This window comes from Ambystoma mexicanum, chromosome 2p (genome assembly GCF_040938575.1).
Source record: "Ambystoma mexicanum isolate Mex_15411 chromosome 2p, UKY_AmexF1_1, whole genome shotgun sequence".
Taxonomy (NCBI): Eukaryota; Metazoa; Chordata; class Amphibia; order Caudata; family Ambystomatidae; genus Ambystoma; species Ambystoma mexicanum.
Genome location: NC_090923.1, coordinates 352,932,211 through 352,948,198, shown reverse-complemented (window position 1 = coordinate 352,948,198; position 15,988 = coordinate 352,932,211). Strand labels below are relative to the sequence as shown.

General features: G+C 45.7%; 1 protein-coding gene across 14 annotated transcripts in view; it reads right to left on the bottom strand.

The window, feature by feature from the left end:
- Positions 1-15,988, bottom strand: part of MAGI1 (membrane associated guanylate kinase, WW and PDZ domain containing 1) — a 1,848,723-nt gene that overhangs the window by 1,024,301 nt on the left and 808,434 nt on the right. For all 14 annotated transcript variants that reach the window (XM_069643697.1, XM_069643699.1, XM_069643701.1 and 11 more), the window contains exon 2: positions 13,812-13,928. In XM_069643697.1, coding sequence (XP_069499798.1) covers positions 13,812-13,928 — 117 coding nt within the window. The remainder of the gene's footprint in view (positions 1-13,811; positions 13,929-15,988) is intronic.

Below are 15,988 nucleotides of genomic sequence, written 5' to 3'. Positions count from 1 at the left end.
GCAACAAAAAGTTAGCTGAAGGTCTGGCTTAAGGAACTTGATTTTGCCTAGCAACTACCCATCAGCAGTGAAACTTGAGTCACCACTGTGTTCCCAGGCCAACCTTCCTTTTGCTGCCCAGGCTAAGGATATGCCATCTATCTGATAATTGAATTTCCTGTGCTCTGCCAGAGAGTGAACAAAGCCCTCTCCACTCAGGCAAAGGTTTTTTATTATAGACGTCGTAAAAAGTGGCTTCCTCCTGGAGAAGCTGGGAGGAGCACTGCCTGTGAGAAGCAAGCTGGCTTGGCAGAAACTGGAAAGACTGGTTTCTGTACCATGTGACCTGAAAAGACACACCCCTGCAGCAAGGATATGGTTTTATAAAAAGGGGGATAATTCATAGAGCGGACATGTGAAAATTTTATAAATGATACCATAATTCTTGTGATTTTTCTGCCCACAGTTTAAGACGTGGTAGGAACCGGTGGTATGTTCAGGGGGGTTTTAGCGGAAAAGTGGATATTACTCTAAATGTGTGCATGTTAAAAATCTGAAACTTCATCAGTTAATGTCCCTACCCCCTGCACACATGTATGTAAAGTTGGGTCCATGTCGGAAATTGGAAAAGCAGTTAAAAAGTCAATTATGTACACTCTTTGAATGCAAGCTCCGAGAATGAGCAGATTTGGACATAGACATGGCTAAATTCAGCCACACCATGTATATGTAATTTTAAACAAATGTGTACCTGTGTAAATATGTTTTTAGGTCAGATATAGATTGTGTGTAAAGTTGACAGGGGTGGGTTCTCTGTATCATAAACAGACCTCATCATGATGACACTTCATTTCATTCCCCCAATCAAGGGGACGAATGAAAGCTGACCAATGACGATTGAGAGGGGCAAGTCTAGTGATGCAACACACACACCCACTCTCAAGAAATAGATAAAAGCAGAGAGTCAGGACACATAGAGAGATTCATTTTTCATCTGCCGCTGAAAGCTCTGCCGGAAAAATCCATACTTACCTCCATCAAACTCCAGAAAGCCAAACTAGAGACTTCAATCTATCCAGAGCAGAGAGACCCAAAGAACCGGTGCCTAGCAGAGACCAGACCCCTGTGAGCAGTTCCAGAGGCCAGGCGCTGTGAGCAGAACCCGGAAAGACCTGACCAGACTGAAGTCCGTGACCAAGTCGCTTTCCTGTTCAAAATCTCTTGTGAGTACTTAGCAAAACTCAGAACACATCTCTTAGTTTAAATTCATCTAATTCAATCTATTTAACCTAAGTAGAACTGCCTCCTAGCTGTCACCTGTCATTCTAGCTGCAAAAATTTGTCACTTGTCATTTTGAAAAAGTGTGCGTTTAAAATTTACAAAACCAAAAACGACCTTTACTAAATTACTCATATCTCCGCAACCGTTTGGGCTAGAGACTTGCAATAACTTTCATTTGGAAGCTGAGATCCCAGGCTTTTCTAGGACCCCAAAACGGTAGAGATAGTCCTTGCGGTTCCTTTGTAATAGCGCTCGGCGCATCCGCGAATTTTACCGCGATTTGCAATTTCTTCACATGTAAAAACTGCTGCTGTTTGCTTTCCATTGGCCAGAAATTCGTTTAACCTGCTAACTATCCCTGCATCATTGCTAGTGTGAGCCTGGACTAATATTAACTAGATACCACTCACCCTGAACCTCTATAAGGGAATTAAAAGCAAATTTAGCATATTTCTCATTCATTGCCAGCACATATCCAAGCATTGCCTGTGTTTTCAAAACTCCTATCTGTTTTCTGTAAGCTTGCTGGGATTGAACTGAATTACAGTTGATTGCATTTCTGAGGACTGTGTGTTTTCCTTCCATTTCCTTGCATTGCATAAAGAGGGGGGGAGGGAATAGCCCGAGAAAAGTGATTACATTGTCTGGTTGAATCATATTGCGTATTTTCTGTACTGCATTCATTGAATATTGCATCCACCTGAGCTACATAAAGCATCCTCTACCACATTATACTTTTGTTCCTATTTACCAGTGTGCTACCTTATCCATTTCAGGTCAACTCATTAGTCATTATAAAGAAGTGTGCTAGTGCCAGATTCTCCGTTGTTAATATTTACCATATCAGATTAAGTGTGATATTCAATTATTAATTTATTATAAAGTGTGATATATATATTTTAATTTATCAAATAAACCTTTTAAACTTGCAAAACAGAACTACTTCTTGGCTCAGTGGGGTCAGGGGGATTCCAAGAGAGGGGTGTTATACAAGGGTAGTCATCCAGGACGCATGAACTGGACCTAAAGATATATCAATAAGGGCTTTCATTCAGTATTCTAGACTAGGCGTTAACTTGGCTGTAGTGCTGAATTGAATCCTCTTACAATCCCATTTTCCATTACATTAGCAAAGGCTAGAATGCGTTCCATGGCTTCTGGTGCAGATTGTAATCTAACATAAAATGTGTGTGTCATCCGTTTAGGAGTGAAAGTTCAGTTCAAACTTAAGGAAGATGCCCATTAGTGGTCTAGGTATATATTGAACAATATTGGGGAAAAAGATGACCCCTGGGGCACATCACACAAAACAGGGAGACTATCAGAAGAAAAACTGCCTCCAGGTTTAACTACTTGCGTCCGATCTTCCAAAAAAGAGGAAAACCACTTCAACGCATCCTCTGAGACCCGGGCAAACTTTGTGAGCCTGGTCAATGTTTGTCCAAATTTAACCATGTAGAAGGCCGCTGATAAATCGAGCATGATCAATATGCTCATATCCCCTTTATCAGCAGCCCTCAAGATGTCATCCCATACAGCTACCAGAGCAGTCTCAGTCCTGCGACCGGGTCTGAAACCAGACTGGAAGTTGTCAAGAATAGAATTTTCTTCCAGATAGCTCTACAGCTGGGTGGCGACAACCTTTTCCAGAATCTTTGCAGGCCATGGCAGGCCAGCAATTGGACGATAATTGGCAAGAACTCAATGAGCCAAAGTTTTTTTTTTTTTTTTAACGAGTGGTGTAAGAAATGTTTTTAAGTTCTTGGGGTACAATTCCCTGTGCTAGTGCTACATTCACAAAGTCTATCAAAAAGTGTTTTAGAGACAGAGCATGTTGAACTGCGAGATATGCCGCGATGGGATTGAAGTCATGATTCGTTGGTTTACGTTTTTTAATCAGGACGTGGATGCCTTCGCCATTTACAGGTGAAAAAGAAAAACCTGACAGTAAAGAAAAAAGATGATATTGAAGAATCCTGCCTCTGACTTGAGGTTGATACGTTACTTATTTGTGAAACTAGATTCAAACAAATGGAATTAACTTTGTTATAGGAAAACATGTTAAACTAATTTGCCAAAGTGCAGGAAGGAGACAGCCCGAGTGATGCACATTCAGGAGATGTTAAGTTCTTAATAAATGCTGTAAAGCTCCTTAGATTGATTTTTTGAAGAGTCAATTTGTTTTTGAAGGAACTGTGATTTTGCCAGTACAATTCCCTGTTTATATATAGCCTGTTAGTGCCCATCTGGCATTTTAGCAGGCAGAAATATCTTTGGTTTTCTGCCAGATTTTCTCCTTTCTTGAGGTATTTTTGCTTTTGAGCTTTTAGAGAGTCTGAAAACCAGGGGTTGTTTTTACTTTTACTTTGCTTTTTTTACTTTCAAAGGCCCCCTTTTATCACAACAGTTCTTCAAATTTATCATGTTTGATAGTATTTTTCACAGTTGGTATCCGTAGAAAAGGGTATTCATTCTGCAGTTAACTGAGATCCTGTGATAGTATCCAGATATCTTTTACTACGACAAAGAGTAGCATTTATACGAGTGGCTTTAGACAAACCCATCCAATCAGTGGTAATAAAGAATAGCACCACCAAATGGTCGGACAATGTTAATGCCATGTATTCATGATGAATTAGGTTCAATCCTCTAGACAAGACTAAATCCAGACCATGCCCTATCTTATGGGAGGCCAGTGTGGTTAATAATGAGCAATCATGAGCCAACAGTATTGCACCCAACTGTACCCAATCTGGATTATCAGAAACGTTAAGGCCCACCAGACGTTAAAATCACCTAGGATCATTAGTTTAGAACATTGCAAGGCTTCTGAGCTCAGATAGGATTCAGGTTCTCAAAAAAGAGGCCAGTGAGGCCTGGCCATCGATAGCATAAGACTACCCGCATAGACTCATTTGCAGAGGGAAATAAGGGGCAGGCAAGTATCTGAGATGACTCTTCACATTGTATACCCTGAAATCTAGATATTGCGAGTACTTATCTGCAGATAATAGCAACTCCCACTCCATATTTTATGCTCGCGATTTTGTCATTAATCGAGAAGCCCATGGGAGCAAGTAAATGAAACTATGACACAGAATTTGCCGAAAACCATGTTTCTGTTAAACAGGCAGTCTAAGCTTAGTGCAAAAATCAAATATTTGAGTGCCACTGCATTTTTTACAGCTGGCCTAGCATTGATTAGTGCTACTTGCAGGCCTGGCTTGTGATTACAGCTAACAGCAGCTTGTGTTGGAAACACGGTTTCCCTGGGTTTATAAATACTCGGCTGTCTGATTTTATTCATGGTACAGAGATTACTGGTACCCAGCGAGTCCCCCAGTCTCAGAGACTAGTGTGCATAGCTACAAGGTAAGCAACAGATATTATGATACATAGTGATAACAGAAACAATGTAGCTGTGATTAAGTTCTTCAATGTAAAATAATCGCCACTTAATCCCTCACCAGATTACTAACTGTTTTTTATGTCAGCTTCACAGATGGTTGCGGCGACCGTCGAACAGGCCAAACAGACTTTGCGTCAGCGCGGTCGCTCCTGTAGCACGTCCCACATGCACGCAAGCACTAATCCCTATGGGAATTGAAGTGCAGAAGAGGCACGACTCCTGCAAGTACTCCTTACTTAAGTAAGCCTTTGCAAGTACAGCACTGCATAAATGTCTTAAAATGAAGCCCCCCTCACTAAAGCCAACGCTCAATGATAAATTTGACACTTTCAATATACAAATGTATTTTTTGTAAAATAGTATTAAACAATGGTACAGTGTTTTCGAAAAGTGAGGCAACTTCTAACAGCATTCCCGACCCAAGAATCGAACTGCTGTAAGGCATATAACTCTGTCCATAAGTAAAGGTAATTGAAAAGCAGCACTCATGCAGACCTCATCTTTTTTTAAATGGAAAAGAAACACAAACTGGTGGAGAGTAGTACAACACAGCAAAGTGCTTGGCCAAACAGAGCTTCTCATGGAGATGGGAGGAGCAAAGAACAAACCTATCTCACATAAATTCCCCACAACATTAGGGTCCAGACCATACGCCAATGCAAAGAGTAAAGAAACCATGGATACCCTCTTCAACTAGGACCTCCCCGTAAGCAGTCCTCGGCATGATGTACCTTTCGTTTTCAATGCGCCAAAGGATTTTAATACTGCTACATACTGTACCCTAACCAGGACTTGGGACTACTGCAGTGCAATTGACACCATCCTTCCAAAGAAACCCACCATCTCAAACATGTGCAAATTCAGGCAGCATATTCCTCAATGTGTGGCAACAAAAACACTGGACACATGTGTTATCAGCAATTCACTAGTTGTCAGTGGAAACCATGATAAAACTCGATGTTTTCTGCATGATTTATAAAGCCTTCTAGAATCAGGACATACAATGACATCTGAAGCTGTCCTCCTACTACATGCACCAGGAATTTAGTATAGTCTAACATATTAGTCTTAACCATAGTCCCAGCAGCAAACGCATGCGAGATAGATCTTCTATATTCACTCATCAGCCAGGGTTAAATGATCCAAGCTTCAGAAAAGGTCAGAAGCCTAACCTTTCAAGCAAGCCTTCACTTTCTGATTGGAGCCAGGTGATGCAGCAGCGAGTGGAGGCAGAAAGAGGACTTTCTTCACACTCGGTCCCAGAAAATAGTCAATGATCCTACCTCTCTGCTTCATGTACTGCCCTTTCCCCAACCTACATTCAACACACGAACACACGAACCAATACAGCTCTAAAAGGGCATCTGACACCCTGGCAGGCATGCCTCTTTAACAGGAATGAAGTAGCTCAAGCTACATCTGTTTGACCTGCGTGTAGCAAAGCCAAAATGTTAGCACTGTGTAAAATGCCTGAAAGAAATCTATTAATACATAAATAAAGTAGACATATTTCATACAATGAGGACTGCCAACATGTGGATAATGGGACATCGTAGTTACTTTTTTCCCTGCGGAAAAGCATGAGATTATCAGTGTATCAACTAAAATTCAATGTGTGATACTTTTTAAGGATGCTAACTATATGAGCACATTTCTATTTAAAGAATTAGCAGCATACATACAATAAATTGACAGCAAATCTAATCATTTTAATATCACACAAAGAAGACCCCCCGCAGATTGATTGTTCATGTTCAGCTACGATCCCATGTTTCAAGTGAAGAACTATTTCTTCCCCACAATCTGAACAACAAACCCTGAACATGTCCTCCAGATAAAGCCTTCAAAATGTAAGTGTTGCAAAGTACAACTGAAGACTGACAATGAGGTGAAAGGATCCATATAAACAGTGTTTTCAGAAAATGTAGTTATGGCAAATGCTGAGATATTGTGCTAAGTATTTTTAACTTTACATATGAGACTATGGCCCTCATTACGACCCTGGCGGAAATCGAAAAACGATGGCGGAAATGCAATACCGCCATCGAATAGCGCTCGGTGCGATTATGACCCGTCACCGTAAAGTACGATGCCATTAGCGACACTGTAGTGAACGCCAACGCTAACTGCACCAAGTACGCGCACGCGCGCCATGCAAAACCGTAATTACCACCTTGGCGCAACGGTACGCGAATTCTGACCCTAGCGGACATTTACCTAACGCCATCAAGCATGGCGGAAAGTACCATTCCGCCATGGTGAGAAGAACGGCAACGCGAACCAACCGTAAATGGCCCTACTGAGTGCCTGTACACCACTCCCTGGCCACATTGCACAACTCCTCGTAGGTGCAATGAAGTCACACAATGCAACCAGTGAAATGTACACGTCACCCATGCATGCCAACGAACAAATGAATGTAGGGGCTCCAAGTGCCTTGTGAGTGGCCATCCATATTTGCCATGTCACCATTGCCGTACTGATGCAGCACAGGCACGTGAAGGGTCAAGTACAGCAATATGAACTGAAATATGAGACAAAACAACAACAGGCCCCCATCGCTTGACACCAGTGTAAGGCAACATTCAAAGCAGTAACCTGAGGGAGACTGCACCAGCCCTGTACTCTTGCCAGTAAACAAACCAACCATCAGCATAAGCATGTACCACATAAGTTGGCAGAGTGACTGAGCAGCCAGGCCCATCTCAAGAGGGGCCAATGGGAGCTGCAGGGCACAGATGGCACGAATACAGAAGCTATTCCAATGGACATGACCTCAGTCTCCCTCCAAGAAACGCACGCAAACACAGGCACCTGTGACCAGCCATATTCTGATAATCACATCATTCCACCAATCCACCTGGCTGACCGGCATCTGTTACACAAAAGCTAATCCCCCGCCCCTGAGCATGACATCATTAAAACAGTCATAATGGCAGCCCCTATCCCTGACCTCACTGGGCTTCGTAGGCAAACGCGCCCAGTACAGTACCACGCAACTATAACCAGAAGCCGGAACCCAATGCAGATCTACTCACAATACATCGCTCCACAAATAGGAATATGCTACATTACTTGCAAAGAATAACGCTACACGGTTAATATCATAATAGAAATTTAATGCACTACAAAATCACCAGGCCCATACAGCCATTAGGTCATGAACTCCAAAATACATTTCAGTATTGTGGGCTGCATCCGCAATAAATGACCAGCTTCTGCTTGTGTGACGCCCTGTTCCTTCATGGTACACAGGGGCTACATACACGTTCAAAAAGGCAACATGGAAGCGCCTAGAACCGCAGGGCCGTCCCATTAGGTAGGCACTAGTCCAGCTGAAAGGTCGATATGTTGCTCCTAGCCACTAGTACTGCGTAAGGGCATGTGGCCCATTGGCGATCGTCCCATAAGATCGTAATGGTGCTCCACTGATTAACACGAAGCAGCAGGTGTCGGGAGTAAAAGCCATCTGCAGGAGTGGCATACAGATGGCAGCGGCAAAAGGGGAGGAGATACCTGTCACCCAAATGAAATGAAAAAGAATGGTATGGGCATCAGAACTTAATTTGAATTACTCACTTCAATGATCACACTAAATCTACAGCCATATGCATGTTAGCCCACTCAAAAGGATCATTCCCACCCAAAAATCACTTGCGAATCATAACTATATAAATCGAGGTGAATACACTATTACAAACAAGTGTTTGTGTGCATGCGTCTGTTAAAACAGAATCCATTAGATGGGATTAGTAACGTGCATAGACACAAGTGTTTGAAGGCGCGTCGAGACAGGGAGGGTTCAACAAGGGCAGATAGACGATGGTCCCACTATGGCAGCTCTGCATCACATAGCGCAGGGGAAGTGGATAGATTCCAAAAAGCCATGTACATGGTAAACTCTCAATTAAATCATCTGTCCATGCATCCATACATCATACCCTCATCCCGGTATGAAAACGCCTGATTATTTACTCACATAACATGTGAAATTTCCATTGAGTCTGTGCGTAATGCAGTCTGCAAAATCCACTGTGCTCCAGCCCGGAATTCTAGTGTTGTGAAGTAACATGTATTTGGGAACGTCCTGCCTTATCGTCCACTACGCTATTGCGCATCCCATACTATTCATATCAATCATTGCATTCTCGCCATGGCCCCTGTCCCAAGGACATTAAACAATAGAACTTAATATCTGCAGTCAGACCTGTGGGCGTCTCCTCGCCGCTAGCTGAAAACCGAAAGCGCTGTCCTTCGAATTCCACATTTGCAACATCACGTCGAAAAGGCATCTGTGACCGCTTGAAATCACAAATTCATCCATGTAGTGCGGCAGTGTGTGAAAATGGCTACTGGCTTCACTCACAAATGGGACGCCCCGCCCGTCGGTGAACCTCGGTACAGTGCTGCATGAGGGTCCAGCGTTAATCGAGTACTACATTCCACTGACCCTTCACAAGTTTGTTCGCGACTGTAAAGATAGTATGTGAAACAATGGGACTATTGCAGAATGAACATATGAACCAATATTCCACTGCCATCGGGATTAAATACATGATTGTAATAGCAAGATGCCATGCGTCGAATTGCAGCATTGTGTGCGGGACATGCTCGCCCAAAGAGGATTGCAGCTTGCACAGGTGGAATGAATCACCACAGGTGGAGGCTATACAGCCTGAAAACACATAAATTGCACACCCAACCCCCTCCCACAACCACACCCACTCCAAAATGCTACCGGCAGGACTAGCGATGTTGGCCCTGGGGGACCTGATAGCACTGCAAGTACTCCAACTTCAAGAAGCAGACGAACACCAACTACTACAACAACCGGCCGCACAGAGGAGACGGAGGAGGAGGGCAAGGCAGGGCCAGCAAGGCCCACCAGCACAGCCACTACCACCACGCAAGCAGCCCGCAATCCCACGCCTCCGAGCTCATCCGTTCAACCTCACTGATGAGCAGATCCACACCCTCTACCGTTTGGACCGGGACACCATAACCGCCATTGTGGACATGACACACGCTGACCTTTCCAGCATGATAGATAGCCCAACCGCCATCCCACCCCTACTGAAGGTGGTGTCTGTACTACACTTCCTGGCCACAGGCACCTACCAGCACACAGTCGGACAGTTGCATGGCATTTCACAGCCACTGTTGTCACGGACACTATCGCAAGTGCTCGATGCCCTCCTGAAGCACGCAGACGACTACATCTCTCTACCACGCTCGGAGCAGGAAATTACGAACACGAAAGTGGGATTCCATGCACTTGCCGGCATACCGGGTTGCATTGGTGCCATCGACTGCACCCATGTGGAATTGGTTGTGCCACATGCCATGGAGGCCCAGTACCGCAACCGAAAACAATATCATTCTCTTAATGTACAAATGGTGTGTGACTCCAACAGGATCATTACACATTGTTGTGCCCGATTTCCTGGATCAACCCATGATTCTATGGTCTTGAGGAACTCTACAATACCACGCTACATGGAGCGACACGCAGGGAACAGATCCTGGCTACTCGGTGAGTCTCATTTCATGCATGATAATGTGGGGTATGTGATGCGGCAATGACCTGGCAGGAAGGGGGGGGGATGCGTACGTAGCTATGTCATTCCACAAACATCCTTTATTGTCCACATACAGATGATGCCGGGTATCCACTGAAGAGATGGCTCCTTACACCACTCCGGAACCCACAGAACCAGCATGAGGAGGACTACAACCATGCCCACTCACGTACCCGTGTAGTCATAGAACAGGCATTCGGCCTACTGAAGACTCGTTTCCGCTGCCTCAGCAGGTCTGGCGGGGCACTCCTGTACCGCCATGAGAAGGTTGCAAAGATGGTCATGGCATGTGTCATGCTACACAACATGTGCGTACGTAGAAATGTGCCATGCCCCCTGACGCAGGACTGCAAGCACCTGAAGATGGTCATGATGAGGGTGGGGATGTGGCAGCACCTCAAGGAGTCCGCGAGGCACAGGAGGGCCGTGAAATTCGTCAGATTCTCATAGATTCATGCTTCTAGCACTCACGCCTGGTGGCTGATACATGGACACGGGACTTGTGGCACTGTGTGTGTCTGGAACATGCACAATATGGACTGTACGCCTATAAAGGCCTCGTACACAAAGATCAATGTCCACACATCTCATTGGATGATTGTGAAATGTTTATAGCATATGTGAAATTATGTTACACACCCCATCGACCCGCCACCCAAGGAAGCCCAACACACCCCCTCCACCCTCCTACCTCCCCCCCCGAACACCAGTGTCCAAAGATGCTCATTGTCAGTGGGCAGACGCTATTGCAAGCCCCCTCTCCGGGTATCAGGGGCACCCCTGCCTGTGGAGCGCAGGTTCCTCCCAGATCTACGTTGGGGGCTGCCCTGGACGGAACTTGCAACGGATGAGGTCTCTGCCTGCTCACGTCCATGCATGTCCCTAAGGGTTTGTGAGAGCTCAGTGAGCACACGGCGCACAGCGGCAAGTGCAGCACATACGTCTTTGGACGTCGCATGCAGTTCCCCCCTCAGGCTCTCGGTGCTTCTCTCCATTTGTACCCTCAGGCTCTCGGTGCTTCTCTCCATTTGTACCCTCAGGCTCTCGGTGCTTCTTTCCATTTGTACCCTCAGGCTCTCGGTGCTTCTCTCCATTTGTGCCCTTAGTGTCTCTGTGCTTCTCTCCATTTCTGACCTAAGTGTCTCAGTTGATGTTTCTATGGCTGCCTTAGTACCCCCACATTCATCAGCATGCTCCTTGAGGAGCGTGGCCAGTTGCTGCTGTTGCACGATCACCTGGTCGAGGGACTGTTGCCTCTGCTGGGCCATGGCCATTTGCGGTGGTGTCACAGAGGGTCTGATCACCTCATGTTGCCTTGCCACAGGGCTTGTGGGGGATGGCCAGTCGTCGTCTTGTGGGTGCCCCTGCGTGGTATCCTCATGGTGTACGGGATGAAACAAACAGGGGGATTGAGACAGGTCATGGATGGATCCTACATCGACAGCACCGTTTTCTGTGTCGGAGCATGCTGCCATTAATGCAGTGTCACCTATGGTGCTGCTGCCACCAGAAGCAGTGCCTTCTGTGGCATCCATTGGGGGGACCTGTGGTGCTGCTGCTGTGGGCATGCTGGCTGCTGGGGTGCCTGTTGAAGTCCCCTCCTGTGTGCTGCCACTTGATTTGTGCTGCTGCCGTGTCTTGATCCGTGCAGCTGAGGTGGAGGGTCTTTGGCCGTTGGTCTTGGCCCTCTTTGCAGGTGTGCTGGTAGGGGTGTCCTGGAGCTCGTCGTTTGAATCGGACCCTGTGGTGGAGTAAAGGAGGGCGAGCGTTATTTATGGGTCTGTGGAAATTGGAATGGCAATGTATCACATGCATTGGGGTGGTACCTGAGGGTGATTTGGGTCAGGGCCTTGGAGGTGGTTTCATTTTTGTGTGGATTGAGGATGCAGTTGTTTTGCAGCCTGCAGTTAGGGTGTGCATGCTGCACGTGTAGAGGGTGTTTTTAGGATTTTTAATTATTTATGTATTTAATGTGAGTTTTAAAGTGCGCTATCAGGCCAATGTATGTGGACGTTCTCCTGGACATGTGTTTCTGTTGCACTATGTGGACACATGGTACTTCACATGATTGGACATTGTGGATTTAGCATTGTTTTATTTGGCCCACCTACCTGATTCTTCGGATGTCTGCACTCCTTTCTCCATCCCTCCGACTCCCTCTATACTCTCCATTCCAATGGTGGAGGCACAGATTTCTTCCCAGGGGGTCAACTTGATGGGTGATTCCGATCCTCCCCCGGTAGCTGTGGCAATGTTACGGTTGGCAGATAGTATGCTCCGTACGCGTATCCGCAAGTCGTCCCATCGCTTTCTGCATTGCTGTGGGTTGCAGGGTGCGGTCCCCACCGCACTTACCCGCTGTGCCACCAGGGCCCATATGGCCTTCTTGTTCGCAAGTGCCGTCCTGGTCATTTGCGTCGAGAAGACGACGGCAGCATTCTCCTGGAGGGTCTCTGTGAGCACGGTGAGTTCCTCATGGGAGAAGTGGACCTGCCGCTTGCGGTCGCACGCTTTTTTCGCAACTTTTCCCATTTTTATTGTTTTCACTAGGGTGGCTAACGGGTTGGGATGTGTCTCAAGGTAGGATTTTTGATGGTTGTGTTGGGATTCTGATTTTATAGGTGTACGGCGTGCTGTTTCCCGTTCCGGGACCATGTTTTTACTTCCGTTTCCGTATATTTACGGTCACCGTATTTTGCGATTACCGCTCATTACGGTGACCGCTATGATGGGTGGCGGAATTGCACCTAGGGCGCCGTACGACGGCGGTGAGGGGCGTTTTGGGGACATTTCCGCCATCGCGGACTTTGCACTTCCGCCATGGCGTAGTGCTCGTGCCCGATGGGTCAGAATTAGGCGCACTTTACTCCGTCGTGCAATGGCGGAAACGCTATTTACGCTATGGCGGTCCGGTCAGTTACTTTCCGCCAGGGTCGTAATGAGGGCCTATATCTAATAGATCAGCTCTTGGCATTCCAACGCATGTGCTAAACAGCTCGGTAACAATTCTGAAATCTCACTTAGGACACACCATTAATTCAAAGACCTGGCATTGACAAGAGGCTTCTGAAAGTGAGGGGGCAGAAGAGAGGGATGCCCAAATCTGCACATTCATATGTTAATGCTTACCCAGGTACAGAGAGCTACATTCCTCTAACCTGCAGTTAGGTCTTAACTTGCTCAGTGTAGTTGGTTAATAAAATGCATTTATCTCAGGGAAAATAAAGACCAAAGAACACATTTGGAATGTGTACCTTGCTCTACAACTGATTTTTCAACTATACAAATCATACTTGCACTACAAAAATCATACAGTCAATGAAATTCTAAATATCCCTGACCTGCAGACTGCAATTGTCCTTCACAAATATAATACACATTGAAAATAATCCTTAAATAGTTCTAAAATAATTCACTTTGAATGACTAACATTTTGTCAATAGAGATAATACAATTTACTTAGTCACTACTATTTGTAGCAACCGCACGTGTGCTCGCTTAATAAAGGTTTCAACCTAGCAAGATTGGTTCTTTTTTTTTAGCTCTATGCTCCAATACTTACAAGGCACTGCATGGCGGTAGAGGTTATCCCTAATAATCTGTTGAAGTTCGTGATCGGGGGATCCCTTCTGGAATCTTTGTTTGAGATAGTGTTTCAGGTCCTTGTTTAGTCTACTTCCTGAAAAGAAAGAAGAGCTGTTATTATGCTGTAAGGTGTGCAAATGAAATAGGTTTTGTTTTCTTCTGCAGTAAAAAGTTTAATCAAGTAAACATAGATGGCAGCTCCGAAAACGAATGGCAACAATCTAGTCAAGGCACCAAAGGTCGGAGGGTGTTATCGGAGCACTGAGGGAGTCTCCAGTTCTGCCAAGCAACCATCCTTTCCCCAGCCTGGCCTAAAGCAGGCACACACATGCATACTGCAGCAGAGGGTCAGGCGGATGAGGCCAGCTCTCAATCACGACAAATGCACGGAGATGAATGGAGGCAGTGTCACACCAGGCATGTGCAAAGCACTCAAAAGAGGAAAACCATGTCCAGCTAATGCCTTTCCCTCAAAGGCTCTTGAAGGTACAAGATGATAATAGAGCTAATCGTTCTTGGTATGAAGAATAGGTTTAACCAGGACTACACTTTTTGAACTGGAGCAATTGCCACTTCTGATACAACTGACTATCAAGCTATGTACCAAGACCGCCAAATTCGCCTCCCTCTCCGATGTGCATAGCTCCAACATATGGCAAATTAGTAGCACAAGTGAACACTCTGGCAAGTGTGACCATTGCAAGGTTTAAACCTATGCTGTAACAATACAGACGTATCTGATCCTCCCCTATCGTCATCCAAATGATAGGTTTCATGAAATCAATAGTTATCTTCATTTTACTATGGTGCCCAGCCTATAGCAAGTGACCCAAGCAGATGTGGATAAGCGCAAAATAGAACCCCAAAACATCTCCTGTGACCCTATCACTGAGCAGCCATTTCAACAGGTCACAGGTGACTGTGGTAAGGACATTGTAGCTGCATGGTTCACACTGAGGTTACGTTAATTCACCCTGGTACCGGATCAATTGTTTGAAGCATATATACGTGTTTGGGAGGTTTTTCTGCAGTCCTCTCCTGAGGGGAAGACCAAACTTAATACTAGGGAGGATTTTTCTAAGTTTGAGAAGACTATTAAAATAGTAGCGTGACACAGTAGTCAGGCTTCATTCTTAGCAGAAGGCTGGTCGAAACACACAACAAGTCACAGGCACACAAAACAGATAGGTCCACACAATGTATTCACTGAAAAATATACTATTCATTATTAAGTCATGTGTTGAGAAATATCTACAGAAGTTAAGCACTGTAAAGGTGGAACATAACTATTATAAGAACAAAGAAACCTGAAAGTACCCAGCACACATTTAAAATGAGTAGGGAAGAGATACATATTAGCCAGTGTGGTTTCTGACACTTTACTGTTTCCACTATTACATGAAACGCCAGACCAATGGCGTCGAGCACCTGCTGGAACCGACACAGAAGTCCTGTCACGAACCAACCGGAAACACTGGTGTCTGCGAACCGATACAGAAGACCAATGAGAAGCTGGAACCGTGTTTCTGCAGCTGCAGCAGAAACCGCCTCCCCTGAGGACCGCTGCCACAGCAAACCAGGTATGCTGTGCACCCATGGAACCGGGAGGAGGGGGACAGGCCCAGCTATACCCTGGGAAGGGGTGAGAAACAAAACGGGCCAAGAGGGGCTGACGAGCTAGATTGCCCAAGACGAAGCAAGAATCCATATACCCCAAGCAGGGGTGAGAAGCCAAATAGCCCAAGTGGTGCTGAAATTTCAAAGAGCCGCGGAGAAACCAAATAGCCCAAGAAAGGCCAGACACCCAAGAGAGGGTGTGAAAGCTAAGACCCCAGGATGGGGTTAGAACCCACCTGGCCCAGAGTGGGCCACAAGAAAACCTACCCCAAACCCAAAAGGGGGTGCAAAATTGCAGACCCCAAAGAGGTGGTGTGAAACCTGAGGCCCCAGGGAGGGGTAGGAGCCGGAAGAGGCTTGACTATCCAGACAAGTTTCAAGGAACTTCGTTTCGTACAGGACTTGAACTGAGTAGGGGCCGAGAGGCAAAACAACAATCACTACTCCTTTGTACCTCAGGTGGGAAACCCTCAAGAGATTCATTGAACATTCCTGCTCGAACTATAAATAGGGTGAAGCGCCCAGAGACCTTTGCTG